Source organism: Arachis duranensis, chromosome 2 (genome assembly GCF_000817695.3).
Source record: "Arachis duranensis cultivar V14167 chromosome 2, aradu.V14167.gnm2.J7QH, whole genome shotgun sequence".
Classification (NCBI taxonomy): Eukaryota; Viridiplantae; Streptophyta; class Magnoliopsida; order Fabales; family Fabaceae; genus Arachis; species Arachis duranensis.
The window spans coordinates 9903364-9920423 of NC_029773.3; the positions used below are offsets into that span (position 1 = coordinate 9903364).

At 34.7% G+C, this 17060-nt stretch overlaps 2 protein-coding genes across 3 annotated transcripts; both read left to right on the forward strand.

The window, feature by feature from the left end:
- The first annotated feature begins 2856 nt into the window (after positions 1–2856).
- Positions 2857–8901, forward strand: LOC107473494 (serine/threonine-protein kinase Nek4). The gene is made up of 15 exons (XM_016093069.3): positions 2857–2939; positions 3093–3229; positions 3405–3471; positions 4013–4078; positions 4388–4434; positions 4549–4594; positions 4709–4789; positions 4882–4924; positions 5198–5247; positions 5364–5445; positions 5567–5616; positions 6146–6219; positions 6653–6704; positions 7346–7804; positions 7992–8901. Exons 2-15 carry the CDS (start codon positions 3144–3146, stop codon positions 8634–8636), a joined length of 1848 nt encoding a protein of 615 aa, XP_015948555.1. The 5' UTR covers positions 2857–2939; positions 3093–3143; the 3' UTR covers positions 8637–8901.
- A 1593-nt stretch (positions 8902–10494) lies between these two features.
- On the forward strand, positions 10495–15862 carry LOC107473495 (uncharacterized). Of its 2 annotated transcripts, none has more exons than XM_016093072.3 (2): positions 10495–10808; positions 14504–15862. In XM_016093072.3, exons 1-2 carry the CDS (start codon positions 10515–10517, stop codon positions 15602–15604), a joined length of 1395 nt encoding a protein of 464 aa, XP_015948558.1. In that variant the 5' UTR covers positions 10495–10514; the 3' UTR covers positions 15605–15862. The 2 variants fall into 2 exon arrangements, with proteins under 2 accessions (XP_015948558.1, XP_020990661.1); XM_021135002.2 differs by lacking the exon at positions 10495–10808 and adding an exon at positions 13333–14057 and having other exon boundaries at positions 14504–15858.
- The last annotated feature ends 1198 nt before the right edge of the window (positions 15863–17060 follow it).

Here is a 17060-nt window from a genome sequence, read left to right on the forward strand (position 1 = left end):
CCTTACCAACGCTTCTCAATCACACCGTTAGGAAGTCTTGAAGATCATATTTTCGGTGCCGTTTCTTCCCACCACATTGGAGGTTGCTACTGTGAGATTACTGGACCTTGGCTGATGATTTTTTTCTCTATATCTCTTTCTATGACCTACTATGTGAAACACTCAGATACACAAATACAACCTTTAACCTAATCGTATTGAATTAATAATAATTCTTTCAAAAATAAATTTTTTCATCAAATTTTGAAAAATAAAAATTTAAGACAAACGAGCTCCAAAATATGTAAATAAACATTAATCAAATGTGGGAAGAGCTCATGACAACTAGAATATTATTCATGAACAAATTTTTTGACGGTAAAAAATCGAGCAAAAAATGATGGATATTCAAAATTCATCCCCTATATCAAATTAGCACAAAATCCAGCAGTAATATCAAGACTTTAAAAGAAAAGAACAATGAGTTAGAATTTGTGACAAATAAAGTGGTAATAAAAAGAAACCACGATTTTTAGAGGAGAAAGAAAATAAGGTTAGAGCTTTACTCTTATTTGTTTGTAGAGGAGCGAAGTTAGAAATTTTAAAATATAACGAAAATAATTTAAAAATAAAATATTATTAAAATTTTTATTTTTATTTTAATAAATTTTAATTTTCTGTATCTTTATTTTTTAAAAATATTAAAAAATTAAAATTTTAATTTTAATCTTTAGCCACTAAAAACAATATTAAAATTTAATTTTCAATTTCAATCTCAATATTAGTACCCCGTACCAAACGTAGCCGAATATCACATCCATAAATTAGGAAGTACTTATATTACAAAGACATTGCATAATTTTGTAAATTCCGACAATTAATTAAATCATGAAAACCAATTTAAGTTGAAAGTTCAATGAAATGAACAATGGCAATATTGAGAGAGCGGCAAAAGAAAAGATTGGAATTTTGGAATCAAAGAAAGAAAGAAGCAAAAGTGAGAAGAGGGCAATAATTGAAATTCAAAAATGGTAGGAAGAGGACAAGAATGGAAGTTGGTCAAAGCATGCGTCAATTTTCTTAAAGTGTCATTCAGGAAAAGGACTCAACAAGGACACAAAAATTAAAATAATCCCAAGACTGAAGTTGTTATGTCTTGATGATGATATAATAAATAAATAACTTTGACTAAAATTGTTCAATTCAAATTTCACTTTAATGTATTGTAACATCGTTGTACAGAATGCTATTAAGATTATTTGACTTTAACTCAAAAAATTATATAAAAAGAAAATATATTCTCTTTCTTTATTTTTAAGTGTACTTTTAGCAAAAATACATATTAAAAATCTAATGCACTTTTAATTAAAGCAAGTATATATGGGTATAATTAGAGGGAAAAATGAACATTTTTCAATCTAATTAAATGATAAATAATTTTATATAATTATTTAAAAGTATAACATTTTAAAAAAATAAATACTCACGTGTAATTATTTTTGTATGGAATTAGTAGTTGATAATTGTTAATAATAATTTAATGAAATATGTCAAATTATCTAACAATTTTTAAGTTTTAACTAATAATTTCACATAATAATAACTAATATTTTTTAGTTTGATTTCGGTGAATTGTAAGCAGGATTGGACATGACAGATATGTCATCTATTAAGGTGTAAGAAAACATTATTACTAGTAAAATATCTTACCATTTCTCTAAGAATGAATTTAAAATTAGTCAAGACATAGAAATCAGTGATTGGTGAAAAAAAGCTAAGTCTATGAAAAGCAAAACCTCTGAGTAAAATGTGTAAGCTAGTTCTTATTAAATCTGTTCTTAATAACTTGCCTATTTATTATCTCAACTTGTACAAAATATTTAAAACAGTAGCAAAAAAGTTGATTTCCTTACAGAAATTATTCTTATAAAGTAAGGAGGACGAGAGGAACGTGATGCATCTAGTGAGATGGGAATTCGTTCAAGCCCCAAAAAAGGCAGGTGGGTTAGGAGTTGGTGATGCGGTGATTCGGAATACAGCTCTCCTGTTCAAGTGGTGGTGGAGGTTTTCGAACCAAAATTGTCCATTATGAAAAAAAATTGTATGCCCCTGTGATAACATGACTCCTTTCAAGATGATTTGTGGTCAGCCGATACCTACAAAAGGTGGTCCGTAGAAGGATATCTCTCAGTTACAAATTAGAGAGTCACAAGTGAAAGAGAAGATGATTCGAGAATTGTCTATGGAACTAAGAGATTGCAGGATGATACGATTTTGGGAGGACAACTAGTTATCAAGTGGTGTGCTAAAAGATACATTTTTAAAAATTTTTTCGGTCTCAAATTTTAGAGAATATGTTATAGGAGATTATAGATATTTTAGGATGGGTTAGAGTGAATCTTAAATTTTCAATGATAAAGAAAGTTATTTCAATGAGAGTTAAAATTAATAATTCAACTTCATAAGATTTTACAATAAGTTAAACTAATAATTAAGAGAAAAGATAGAATGATATAAAAATTTGATAAAAAAATATATTTATTCGACTAACTTTTTTATAAACTTTTATGAGTAATTTGGTGGTGAATTTTGTAGGTATTAATGACAATGTCAGAAATAATTAAGAATTATTTTTTGATTATTTTTAGATTTATAAGTTGTTTTTTTATTTTTTGCTCTAATTTATTGTGTTGAATTTCTTTTACTTCAAAATAAAAAAGAAAAACCTATATACGAGTTTTGGCCTCTTAAACTTAGTCTCTATTACATTATTTCTTTTATATTTTATCCATAACTTAAATGTTAAATTGTTAATTAAAATTTCCTAATAAAATATTAAAGCCACGGGTACTCTGTGTTCTTCATTACTCAGGAGCTACTTTGCCACCACCAAAACAAAACAAAGCTCCACTTTCACTTCCTCTTTATCACCTTTATCCTCAGCTATCTCCCATTTTTGGGTATTTTCTTTTAGTCTTCTTCTTTTATTTATTTACTTTGTTAAATGTGATCACTTTTTTGTTTTTATTTTCGTTTCAAAGTATGTAATGTAAGTGCATATGTTGTGTTTGTGGAAATGACTGAGCTTAATGTTGTTGTCACTGTTTTTTCAGCAATGAAGTTTGAACCTTTGAAGTGTTGATTTTCTCATTTCACAGAAAAAAATGGAGAAGTATGAGATTCTTCAACAGATTGGCAAAGGTTCCTTTGGTTCTGCTCTTCTTGTTAGGCACAGACATGAAAACAGAAAGTAATGTTCATTACTATAACTGTGGTTCAACATATCTTTCTTTTCTCTATCTTTGAAATAATTTTCAAGCTTCTTCTATAAAATGTGTATGAACTATGAACTAATGTGTAATGTTTGACTATAATGTGATATTTATAAATTAGTTTTAATTTATTTATATTTGTTTCCATTTAAGGTATGTACTCAAGAAGATCAAACTTGCTCGCCAAACTGACAGAACTCGTAGATCTGCTCATCAAGAGGTAACATTCTCATTTTTATTTCTATGGTTTATGGTTTTGCCACTTTTGTTTGTTTGTTTGTGGATTTTGAATTTCATGAATAGTTCATTTATGTTGTTTAGAATGATACATTTTTTATTGTTGAGCTTTAAGATGAGTTTTATTTGTTTAATATCTCATTTGAAATTTTAATGTACCTTATCTGGTTTCCTTTTATATGTCGCTGTCGGTTTCTGGGGTTTAGGGTTTTCCTTTGATATCACATTTGAATTTTAATGTCATGTAGTCCCTTTGTTTTCTTTTATCTGTCATTGTTATTTTTTGGCACATCATTGGTATATTTGGATAAATTGATATAATGATGTTCTCAAAAATGACGCTGATGGTTAAAAGCGAGTAGAGTATATTGAGAGTGCAATTCTTTATATTTGTTGGTTTATAGTTGTGTTTTTAAAAGGTGAAAAGATACTTATGTTGTTCCTCTTTTTGGGGTGTACTAATACTTTTTGTTGTTTCACTAATTATTAAATTGTGCATGCTTTGTTGATTTCTTGTTTTGCAGATGGAACTCGTCTCTAAAGTTCGAAATCCATTTATCGTGGAATATAAAGATTCCTGGGTAGAAAAGGTCAGGCTTTTGTTATTATTTCTTTTTTAAAAAATAATTTTTGGAAAAGAAATTCAAATCTTTCTAAGTTAGTTGTCTATTGTCTTTTTTGTTTATTTCACTTAAAAGAGTTCCAAGAATGAAGATTTTAACATAAAAAAATTCAATGGTGAGGGTACTTATTTCGTTTCAAATGCTGATTTTATATCATACTAATGAGTATTGATGATTTTGTTAATTGAACTAAATTTTATAACACAGAACATAGTTATATAATTCTTGATTGATTTTATGATTCTGAAATTGGCAAGTTGGTACCTTCACTTCCAGGGTTGTTTTGTATGTATCATCATCGGCTATTGTGAAGGCGGAGATATGTAAGTACTGGTTATTGTCAAATTCCTGAGGAACTATGAATATTTATGCAGACACTACTTTTATCTTTCAATTGTTAATAATGCAGTCTTTCTTTGGTTTCTATGTTGTGACAGGGCTGAAGCTATAAAAAAGTCTAATGGTATTCATTTTTCTGAAGAGGTTGGTCGCTCATTGTGACTTCTTTTACTTACAAGCCTGGTGAACGGTTCATTTGTATGCAAATAACTTTTTGGAACTTAATTTTAACACATTCTTGTCAACTTCGGCATACAGAAGCTTTGTAAGTGGCTTGTTCAACTGCTGATGGCACTTGATTACTTGCATGCAAATCATATTCTGCACCGTGATGTCAAGGTGAATGATGAATCCTATAATTTCAGTCACGCAGCTAGTTATATGAAATCATTGAGCAACCATGATGATCTTTTTCTCCACATCTGTTGCAGTGTTCAAATATATTCTTGACAAAAGATCAAGATATACGTCTAGGTAATTGATTTCTTCATTCTTTTTACTTCACATGGCATTTAGTCTCGACATCTCTAACTCCATGCCTTCTTCCTGCATATCTGTTGAGAATATTGATCAGAGAATAACGAGGACCAAGAGAAAAGTATAAACCAAAATTTCCCTAAAAGGTGGAAAATGTTCTGTCATGCATGTGGTGTTAAACCTTATAAAAGTAACAAACTTTTTAACTATCTACTAATCGAGTAATATCTCTACTAATGTCCTATCTTATGCTATGTATGCTGGATGCAGGTGACTTTGGTCTTGCTAAAATGTTGACATGTGATGATCTTGCTTCCTCGGTGAGTGTTACGACCAAGCCATTCTTTTTGTTCACTAGTTTGGTGTTTCCTTTGATCTTTTTCTTTTTCTTTTTCAAAAAAAAAGGATCTCATTACTGTTCTTGCTCTACAATTAGGTTGTCGGGACTCCAAGTTATATGTGTCCAGAGCTTCTTGCTGATATACCTTATGGCTCTAAGTCAGATATCTGGTCTTTAGGTAACATACATTTGTTTTATTCTCATGAGAGATCACATAGACTTATTTACTCTTTTATTCACTTCTTTCTGCATTTCTTTTTCAATTGAAATTGACATTGTTGATAACTTATATTTTTCAGGATGCTGTGTTTATGAAATGGCTGCACATAAGCCAGCTTTCAAAGCTCTTGTAAGTAACTATCTGATCCTGGTAGATATTCACTCTTTTATTCCTCTTCTAACAGAACATTACTCAAATTTGTTTATCCTAAGAAGGGAAATTTGGTGGGGGTATAGTAATTAATTTGAAGAGTAAACCATCTATCAGATTCTTGGTAGAAAATATGGAGGACAAAGTCGTCACTCGGGATTTAAAAATGACAAGTTTGTCCCCTCACCATTTGAAAATCATGACAAAATGGTGAGAGGCAAATTGATTGTTAAGAAAATGGTGTGGGGGGATTTGTCATTTTTAAAACCTAGGACTATTTTGTCCTCCATGTTTTTTTGTTATGGACGAAACTGAGGATTTACTCTAATTTGCAAATCATCAAATATTGTGTTGTTTCATAAATTAATGTCCTGTTATGTCTGGGAATTTTCATTTTGGTAATCATCTTGCTCATTCAAGAAGGTAATTTTCATTTATGATGTTTGGACCATAAAATAGTTCACTATAATATTTTTTATTTTTTATTTTTTGTCTTGTATCTGAGCAGGATATGCAAACATTGATTAATAAAATAAACAAGTCTTTAGTGGCTCCACTACCAACCTTGTATTCCAGTCCATTGTGAGATCTCTATTTCCTAAAATATCTAAGCTCTTTATGCATACTATATTTCTTTTACTTGTGTTCTATTTAACTATTATGCTTTTGTATTTTCTTTTGCTGATATCCTACAATCAAACTTCAAGCTGTTGTGATTTTCTAATTTGTATAAAGCATGTTTACAGCATTCAATTTATTTGATTTTACCTTTCATTAAAAATTAACTGATGATATGGAATTTACTTTGCCATTATACATTTTGGAATGTTATGTTTAGTTTAGTTACAAGCAATCTTATTTTGTTGAATTCTTGATGAACTTCAAGAGCTAGGTAGATGCATAGAATTGACTTGCATTTTGCTTTTAATCTTGTAATTTACAATCATTATTTGCCACTTGTTTTGTTTACATGATTTGAGTAACTTACAATGACAATTTATATTTCTTCTTCAAGTCGAGGGCTTGTCAAGAGTATGCTGCGGAAAAATCCAGAGCTTAGGCCAAGTGTATGTTTACTGCCTTGACTTCTTAACTGTTACTTTTCATCTTTTAAACTTTGTATTAACTGATGAAAACTGAAAAGTTGAAAATCAAAATCTACCCTTGCTTTTGTTTCTCTTATAAGCTGATTGTTTTCCTCCTCATCATCATTTTTTGACATCAGCCATCAACATCACTTGAATTCTCACATTCGTTTTATAAAGCTTAGGAAAGGATTGTACATGATAATTTGAGGTTTTATTGTTTTAATGCTAAACATCCAGGTTTAAAAAAATGTCCTACATACATTTCATGAAATGCACTGCTATATTTTGTGATGTTGTTAATTCCTTGTTTATGCACATTCTACTTAGTTGACTACTTAATTTTATTTTGATGTAATTCAAGGTAAATTTCTCTCATCCCTATAGTTTCGTTCAATTTTTTTGTTAGGTCCTATAATTTGGAAGTTTGTAATCAAGTTTCTAAATTGTATAAAATTTTTTATATTGATTTTTGTAATTTTAACATTTCTAGTTGAGTCCCTAAAGTAGTATAATTTACACATTTTTCTAAATACAAAGACTTGATCTGAGTTAAGTTATAAGGACCTTCAGAGTAATTAAACCTATATTTGATACAAGTTAACCGTAGTTTATTTTATCAGGCTGCAGAGTTATTAAATCATCCACATCTTCAGCCTTATATTCATAAAATTCACCTGAAACTCAATACCCCAAGAAGAAGTACTTTTCCCTTCCAGTGGCATGATTCGAGTTACTTAAGGAGAAACCGCTTTTTCGAGCCAGAATCTGTTTCTACTATTTCAGACAGATACAAAAGATTATCCTTTAGCAATGACAGAGCTTTGAATCCTAGTATTTCTGGAACTGAAGTAGGTTCTCTCTGTTCTGCTCAAAGAGCACAAGGATCCTTCACTTATTCAAAAGAGAGATTGTATGATCTTTCTGTTGGTTGTGTCCGGGAAGAGTTGAATGCTAACAAGTCGAAAGCAGCAAAGTTCTCTGCTTTCGACAGGACACCAAGATCGCAAGCAGGGAAGGTTTCCACCCCGAGACGGCCGATAATACCGTCGATAGCACATACTAGCTCCAAGCGTGATTCAGTAAGTTCAAAAGCATGCTTACAATTTATGGAACCAAATTGAACCTTGACTCTATTTGTTCTCCATGCTTTTTAATTTAATCTGAACACTTATATCCAAGTCATATTATCAGGTGAAAAATTGTATCATCTTTTGATTTAATGTTAATGTCTTGTAGAGCTAATTTGCCATTTGCTATTGATATCAGCTTCCAGCATCTCCGGCCGCAAAGTTCGCCCCACCAACTCGTCGAGCATCTCTTCCACTTCTTACACCTTCAACTGGAGTCATGGCAACAGCTACCCCTTACAGAGCTAGCGTTGGCCTTCTAAGAAGCCTGGACTCACCAGATATTTCTGTCAATGCACCACGAATCGACAAGATGGCAGAGTTCCCTCTAGCATCCTGCGAGGGCAATCATTTCTTCCCCGTTCGTGGCACCTCATCAACGTCGGCTCATTGCTCGTCTAGCTCCCCCGGTAGCGCCGAATGCTCATTCACAAAAGACAAGTGTACAGTCCAAGTTGTGGACAAGGCCAGTGTCCCTACTATTACCACTGGTGTTAATAGCACTCCAGCTCCGGTCTCTCACGGCAGTGAATGCTCTGAGCCCGGGGCAACCATTGTTTCAAGCCATTCCTCGGCTGACTCTCGTCAGCGCAGGTTCGACACCTCGTCGTACCAGCAGCGCGCGGAGGCGTTGGAAGGGTTGCTGGAGTTCAGTGCAAGGCTCCTACAGCAACAGAGGTTTGAAGAGCTTGGTGTGTTGTTGAAACCATTTGGACCTGAGAAGGTTTCACCAAGGGAAACAGCTATTTGGTTGACTAAGAGCTTCAAAGAAACTGCGGCATAAGGTTTCTTTTCTAATGCAAACTCTTGTGATAATTAACCAGGGACAGTATATATTAATTAATGTAGTTCTACTTAATGACATTAGAGTTAATGGTAAGATTAGATCCTAGATCCTAATCATATATATAAGTGTAGGTACTTTCTTAGATGTAAGCACTTTTATTTGGTTATTTTGCAGTAGTAGTTTGAACTTTGAAGGTGATGATTATCTCAATCTCACCAATAGATCAAATTAACCTGTTCACTTTTTCTATCTGTGAAAGAAAAAATTCACTATTTTTATGCTTGATCTCCATGCAAATAAAATAATACAACTTTTACGTACACAAAATAGGTGTGACGTGTGTGTAACGCCCAAAAGCACCTCTAAGAATTTCTTAAAATCCATACCTCTATAATACGTATAATAAAGTGAGTATTTTAATTATGGGAGGTGAAGTAGAAACCCATGATAGAATTAAAATGCATTAAATTGTTGAAAATCGTTAGTAGTTATTACGAAAATGTTTCGCATTAAATTGCATTATAATTTGATAAAGTATAGAGATTCAGAGACAGGATTTGTCATCTAGCACTGTTGGAACAAAGAATACCAGACCAAAGAGGGAAACAGAAACATCAACAACAAAGTTTATGAAATTGATTAAATGAATGACGTTATTATATCCTATCATATATAAAAATCTCACCATTTTATGAGAGTCTTTTTAAGTCTTCTTTTTGTCTATAATCACTTGTTCCTCGCATCTGCTTATTATTCTCACCTCTAACTATTTGTCCATCTTTCATTTAATTTATTATTTTAATAGAATATTCTAGTACCTTTTTTCTATTTCTACAAACCACTTTCATTATTTTTTAACAATGGGTGTCATTCTAATTTTCTTTCTCATATCTTCATTTTTTAATCTATCGATGCACATACCACTTGTTTCGAAAATTATTTGAAACGATGATTTGAGTTTAAACGTGAGGTTCAGACTCTTTGTGAGGTAGCGTCGGACTTGTTCTTGCGCCGAGATGCCACCATCCGAGTTCTTTGTGAGGAGGTGAGGGGTGATTCTTGCAAGAGTTTCCGATGCTTAAATTTGCAAGGGTTTTAAGCAGATTTTTAGTAGTACTAGAACGTAAATATACCTAAAAAGTATCCGTGTATTTATAGTAGAGTCAATAACCATCTTTTTGGATTAGTTTCACCTTCCTTGATAGATGACCATTCTCTTTATCTTAAGAATTTATTAGAATCTATCTTTTTGGTGAAATAGAAATAGTAGCCTTTTTTCTATTTCTACAAACCACTTTCATTATTTAACAATGGGTTTTATTCTAATTTTCTCTCTCATATCCTTATTTCTTAATCTATTGATGCACACACATACTATTCATTTATAAAAGTTAAAGTAGAAAAATCGAGATTTTACTTAAATTAAAAAAATAAATTAAATACGTAAAATATAAAATCACAACAAAATTTGAATCATAAAATTGTCATATTTATTATAATTTTTTAAAATTGTTATATTAAAAAATTTTAAAAGTTAAATTGAGATTATAAATTTATAACTACTATGAATTGAAAGCATTCTCATCGGATAAACTAAACTTATGTACATATTGACTTTGGTCGCCCAATGCTCCTGTTCTATACAATATAAACTTACTCTTAAGATTTAAATGGGCGTTTTTGAAAAAGAACAAAAAGAGTGAGAGACCAGACATAGTAGTTAAATAGGAGACAAAGAATTGAAGGCCCAATTGGAGAAGCACAAAACCACCTTGGAGCCCAGCCCATTACTTAGAGGCCCAAACCTTGGATCACGTGAGAGTGTTCCTCTGGTATCACTCTGCAACTGTTTCAAACAGAAACAGGGACACGGCAATGGAAGAAGAAGAAGAAGCAGCAGCAGAAATCCTACAACTACACGAGCTTCACCATTCCGACCTCATTCTCTTATCTTCTTCAAATCCAACTTCAACTAATGCTTCTTCTTCTTCATTCGATGAGGACCTTCTTCGCAAAACGAGCTCAGTAATGGAAGCCCTAGGGCCCATGGGCCCAGGCCTGTTGGCCGTTACGGGCGTCCCCAACGTCTCCGAGCTCCGCTCCGAACTTCTCCGTCTTGCTCCCAAGCTCGCCCTTCTCCACCGCGACACACGTAAACGTGTTCTCAAGGTGCTGAAAATGTTTATTTTTAATTTCAAGTAGAAACAAATCTAAATCAATTTCTATAATAAATAACCTTGCACTGAAGGACCATTCAGAAAAATGCAGTGCCATATGGTGATTGAATTTGGAAAAATCGAAATGTTCATTAATTAGTGGGTTTTTAGTATTTGCATATATAAAATAAATTAAATTGCATACGTATGGGTCCTTTTTTTGTTACTAAGTAAATCGCGGGAGGTAGACGCGTTTTAAACTTTAATGTGTGTCCAATAAACTCAGCCACCTGTAACGATTCTAGCTCAAATTTGTTATGCTCATTTACACGTAAATCGAAGCATGTTACCCCGATTTATTGAAACAAATGGAAATACCTAAAGGAATGCCACAATTCTCTCACATTATAAAGAGGGGCTGCAACAAATTTTGAAGGTCACTATCAATTATCAAAACCCCTGGTCAGCCGCTATTGAAGAAGAGAGACCACCATTGTGGAGAAGAAGAGTGGAAATTGGAGGGAGAGAAGAGAAGAATCGCTGCTGTTGAAAGGAAAAGGGTGTTGGTTCTCGCAGAAAAGAAGTCAAAACAGTCAGAAAATGGACGAAGCAGATCAGCTATATCGACTAAACGGCATTGCTCATATTGCAGGATACATTGACAAAGAGGTTTGTTGAAATTTTTGCTTTAGTTACGTAATTTTAGCATTTTGTTTTCTAATTTCAGCATTAGAATATATTATACTGAAACAGGATAAATGTAGGTTTTTAGTAGAATATTTGTTGACTAATTTAGAATCTCTAATTAGGATTTTGTGTGAATGTTAAATTGTTGGATTCTAGCAGTAGAGAAACTGGAACTCTTTTTAGTGGCAGGATGCATTTACGAAGAGGTTGCTCGAATTTGTTGTTCATTTTTAAGTGATTTTTGCAGATTCATTTGTTAAATTTATCGTCTATGTTAGTTGATTCTATATATTATATTGAAATAGGATGAAGTAGGTTTTTGGTAAATTATTGTTGGTCAATAACTACTCTTGCTAGTTTAAATAAATTTGTTCAAATAATCATGAGTGTATTACGGTGATTGTCGAGTTCCAATTTGTTTTTGGTTTTTCGCAGCCAACCCGTTGCATTTCAAGTGTTCGTCGGCAGCAAAATATGAAATTGCATGATCGTGTCATCCCCTACCTGAAAGTTGCTGGTCTAGAGCAGGTGGCAAGGCTTAATGCACATTGGTTTAAGCTTGATGAGCCTCTTATTAGTGCATTTGTTGAGCGTTGGCGTCCGGAGACGCATACATTTCATATGCCGTTTGGTGAGTGTACGGTCACTTTACAGGACGTTTCATACCAGCTCGGTCTTCCGATTGATGGCGAGGCAGTCAGTGGATGCCTTTCTGATTTTGAGCAGCTTATGGAGGGTGGGAAACCAGCATGGACTTGGTTCCAGGAGCTGTTTGGTGAGCTTCCTCCTGCCAAGTGTATCAATAAGTTTACTGTGACATACAAGTGGTTCCAAACGAGGTTTGAGGTGCTTCCAGATAATGCGTCAGAGGATACGGTTAGGATGTATGCTCGGGCCTATATTATGGTGCTACTATCATCCCAGCTGTTTGGAGACAAATCTGGGACTCGAGTTCACATCCGGTGGTTGCCTTTCGTTGCTCGCTTAGAGGAGTTGGGCCGGTATAGTTGGGGATCATCTACATTAGCATGGTTGTACCGTTGCTTGTGCCGTGTTGCTAACCGCAATGTGGTTAAGCTCGCTGGTCCATTAACATTGCTCCAATCTTGGATTTTCTGGCGTTTCCCCACATTGCGGCCTCATGGGTTCAACACGTTCACTTGGCCATTGGCGTCAAGGTAATAATGATTAAATACTATTTGTATTTTGTTTTGTTGTTTCCTCTTATGCTTTGTTACAGTATTTTAAATGCCTATTGAATTGCATTTTTAGGTGGGCGAAGTATATTCCTTCACTTGACCAGAGAGCCCCTCGATTGTTGCAGTTGAGGCTCAAGCTCGATAAGTTGAGACCCGATGATGTAAGTGGATGTTAGGTTTTAAGTTATTACCTCAAATTTTATTCCCTAAATATTATAGTAAGTTACTTAGGTTGACATGATAAACCTTTTTCCAGTTTCTGTGGATGCCATATGCTGTGCCTGAAGTACTTGAAATTGCGGCAGTGGAGGCCCTGGACCAGAGACACCAGGTTTTATGGAGGTCGACGACATCTTTGATATACTTCGCTGTTATTGAGTGGCATCAAGTGGATCGGGTCTTGCCACAGCTCGGTGGGGTCCAACATCGGCCGCACAAGGCCCTTGACATAGATTCTCTTATGGCAAAGGATGGTAGAGGAGGAGACCGGTGGTTCCCCAATGTCTTTGCCACCTGGCACCAACATTGGAACAATAGGTTTGATAATGTGCTCCGTTTTCAAATTGTTCCTAACCCAGGCCCATCAGTAGATTACCTCAATTGGTGGTTCAGGATAGCTCGGAGGTTCCTTTCACCAGAACACTTCTATGGTGGACGACAACGTCGAAGAGGGAGAGGAGGCGGCAGAGTTGGGAGAGGAGGTGAGCTAGGCAGTGATGAAGGCAGAGGTGATGGAGGAGGAGGGGGAAGTGGTTCTGGAGGTAGCTATATGCTGGGTTCTAGTTGCCGGGATCCCTTATGTGGTAATTGACTCACAAACTTTTGCTCAGGAACGCCAATTATTCGTAGTATGCTACTCTGCACATCCGTCAAAGGGATTGATGGTTCCACAAAGACAGCTATTGGGCCTTGCTACAAAAAGTTGTTCCCTCTCTAGTTTCCTTAATTTTACTTTTGTGGTGAATCGCAGCAAAAAAGAACTCAAACATTATGATTTAAGTTTACTTCTAAGTGTGTCTAGCTCAATTAAGGTTATTCTGCAATAGTATGCAACTTCTCTTTTTCATATTTAGAGTGAAAAATCGTTTCTGGGAATTGGGGTTAATAATTCGTTCAGTAATTGCCACATGATGTTGGGTTTACAGAAAAAAGCTAGGAATCCTTTTACCTCTGTTGATTTATTAAAGGAATTTGTTTATTGTTGGGTCATGTGTTTATCTTAAAATCTGTAAACCCTCTTGCCTGTAGCCATTTATGTGTAACAGGATGGTAAGGTTTATTAAGACTCATGGCAGGCCTTCAAGTATCACAGGTTTGTTCAACAATCGCTATTATGGAGTAAATGGGCATCGAATTTTGAGCTGGAATCTCTACAGGTTATTGGATTTATTGAACAATGCTAAAACTCCACCTGTACCAATTTTCATAATAATAATAATAAAAGTCATAAACGTATGTGTTTTCTGATTAGAAGAATCTATTTAGTGGGTATTTAATTTATTTTATTTATGTAAAAATTACTTGGGGAAAATGAAAGCTACTAAGTTTTTCATTATGCATAAATTTAGATTGAGAATTTTTACCCTGATAATTGCTAAATCGAAGTCTTGATATATTTTGAACTGTGATGATTTGAAGGAAAAAAGAATGCAATTGTTATATAGTTTGATTAATGTCATTATTGCGTCTATGGCTTGTGAAATTTGTTTAGGTAATATCGAAAAATTTTCAATATGCATAAATCTGAATGGAGTTCAGGCTTACAATTAGCTTATTCATTTGTGAGTGTGATCATTCTGATTGCATTGCATGCTTTTTTTAGGAACACAACTTGGGCAGTGATGTTCCTTTGAGAAATCCAGATAGGAGTGTGTCCTCCTTTGCTATGAATCTCAAATATGCCAAAGCTCCGGAAGCATTGACCATGACTGATCGATTACATTCCGAAGCGTATCCTCAAGATGTCGAGGAAGCATCTGCAGAATGTAATGATATGGAGTTTAAGAATCTAGGGAGTACTTTCAAAGAGTTAGGGCTTTGCATGATGGAGGTGGGACTTTGCCTTGCTCGAATATGTGACAAGGCTATCGGGAGCAATGAGTTGGAGCAGAGCCTCTTGGAATCCTGTGCAGCGAAGGGGCGGCTTATACATTACCATTCGCGTTTGGACAGCTTCCTCCTGAAAGAAGTTGAGAAGACCGGCGCGGCAGGTGAAAGAAAAGCTAAAAATAACAAGAGGGACCAGGGTAGCTGCGTTATGAATGTGCAGAAATCATTACAAGGATCATCAGAGTCGAATTCAATTGCTCGCGATGATCATAATTCATGTGGAATTCATTCAAATTTGTGGCAGCAGTGGCATTATGATTATGGTATATTCACTGTTCTGACAGCTCCTTTCTTTCTTTGGCCATCATATTCGGATCCAGCCAAAACAGAATATGTATTTGCTGATTCATGTTTTGATGAATGTCCATCGCCAACCGGGCATAGCTGCTTGCAAATTTATGATCCGAATAAGAAGAGGATCTTTATGGTGAAGGCCCCTCCTGACAGTTTCATTATTCAGGTCGGGGAATCTGCCGATATAATCTCTAAGGGGAAGCTTCGCGCAACCTTGCATGCCGTTCATAGGCCTGTGAAGTTTAACAATTTGAGCAGGGAAACTTTTGTTGTGTTTCTGCAGCCTGCATGGACCAAAACACTATCTACTGCAGATTATTCTCATGCAAAGTTGATGAAGGAATATAATGATGATGATGAACAGGTTGGGGAGGATAGATATAAACAACTGAGCTGCAAATTTCAGAAAATCGTCCCCCCACTTTCATCGAGGTTGAAGGATGGGATGACTTTTGCTGAGTTCTCGCGCGAAACAACAAAGCAGTATTATGGTGGTAGTGGTTTGCAATCAAACAAATGATGGTTTCTGGTTTGTCTTGTTTCATCAATGTATACCATCTGAAAAAACTTGATAGATTTTGGGGAAGTTAACCTTTTATTCTTCATGAATTTCAGTAATTTTTTCAAAAGAATTTTCACAAATTTGCAGAGTTAAACAATAGAGGACTGAATATCATTTAAGAGAATGGCGATGAAATTGGGGAGTTGCATAGCTTAACACATATAAAACTATTTCTGTTAATTTTGTATGGATCTCTAGAAGAATAATTTCTTCTTTTACAGAAATCAGCATAAGAATGACCTTATCCTGCAAGTAAATTAATGGTTTATTTTCTTGAATTTCTAATATATTTGCATTGCAAGGTTCTAGCCCATTCTCTATTTCTCTTGAATTGACTCCAAAGCTTAAGCTTAATAAAAGTCCTACTTATATAAACAAAGGATGCAACAATCCATTGGTCAGCGATAAACTCTTAAATGAAACCTAGTATTAGGGCGGATTAGTCCTTGTCTCCTTGACATGCTAAGTTGGAAAATACTGTAGGAATTAAAAAAGAATATAAATATAAGAGTATTTTTTTTTTTTTGGACAGGAATATAAGAGTATCCTTAATTGGAGCTACATAGCCCATTTAGTCACATTACTATCTCCTAATTGACTATATTTTATCCTTCTCCTTGGACACAAGTTTGTTTTTGCCATTGGCATAGAAATGAACACTGATAATGCTATCATATGTCATGTATTAGGGTGATTTTTTTTTTGGTGTCTAAACAAGGAAAGAAACAAAGCAAAAACTATCCTAAATCCAAGCGGATGATTTGTTGGAGATCAACACAAGGCTCAAACCAAATAACTTTGGCACCATATTTAGCCATTTAATCCACAGCTCTATTTGCTTCTCGGGACACCCATTCAACGTGAACAAGCCAAGGACGAGATAAAAGCTCCTGAATCTTGTGAACCAAATCTGTTACTTCAGATGAATACCCACTTGTAAGCTCATGCATGATGGGCAGAATGTCAAGGCAATCCGTTGCACATATAATATCCCTCAAACCGCAATCCCAAGCTAAAACCAGCCCCCTCCAAGCAGCAAATAATTCACATTTGATTATAGACCAAGGGGGAATGCTTCCAGAGTAGCCCGAGATCCAATATCCCTTAGAATCTCTAATAATACACTCAAATCCCACTAAATTTGAATCCATATACAAGCTTGCATCACAATTAACTTTAAAACTATTGTCTACCGGTGGTTCCCAACACAGGCAATTTCGGAGAGACCTAAAGGCATTGCTTCGATTCCTGTAAACCTGTAAGTCCTTGGCGGTAATTCTGGCCAAGGCAACAACCTTGTGGTCTGTCCAAGGGTTGTCAGTATTGAATATGTCATTGCCCCTATGTCTCCATACCCACCAAAGCCCTGCACCAAAGGACGCCTCATTGTTAGCCAAGGCCTTCCGAAACCACT

What these genes read in the sequence shown, in the direction of transcription:
- LOC107473494 (XM_016093069.3), top strand. Translation starts at nt 3,144, where the DNA reads ATGGAGAAGTATGAGATTCTTCAACAGATTGGCAAAGGTTCCTTTGGT. An exon ending in AAGATTCCTGGGTAGAAAAG is followed by an intron (nt 4,079 to 4,387) that starts GTCAGGCTTTTG and finishes CTTCACTTCCAG; the next exon opens with GGTTGTTTTGTATGTATCAT. An exon ending in ACCTTGTATTCCAGTCCATT is followed by an intron (nt 6,220 to 6,652) that starts GTGAGATCTCTA and finishes TTCTTCTTCAAG; the next exon opens with TCGAGGGCTTGTCAAGAGTA.
- LOC107473495 (XM_016093072.3), top strand. Translation starts at nt 10,515, where the DNA reads ATGGAAGAAGAAGAAGAAGCAGCAGCAGAAATCCTACAACTACACGAG. An exon ending in CACGTAAACGTGTTCTCAAG is followed by an intron (nt 10,809 to 14,503) that starts GTGCTGAAAATG and finishes TGCTTTTTTTAG; the next exon opens with GAACACAACTTGGGCAGTGA.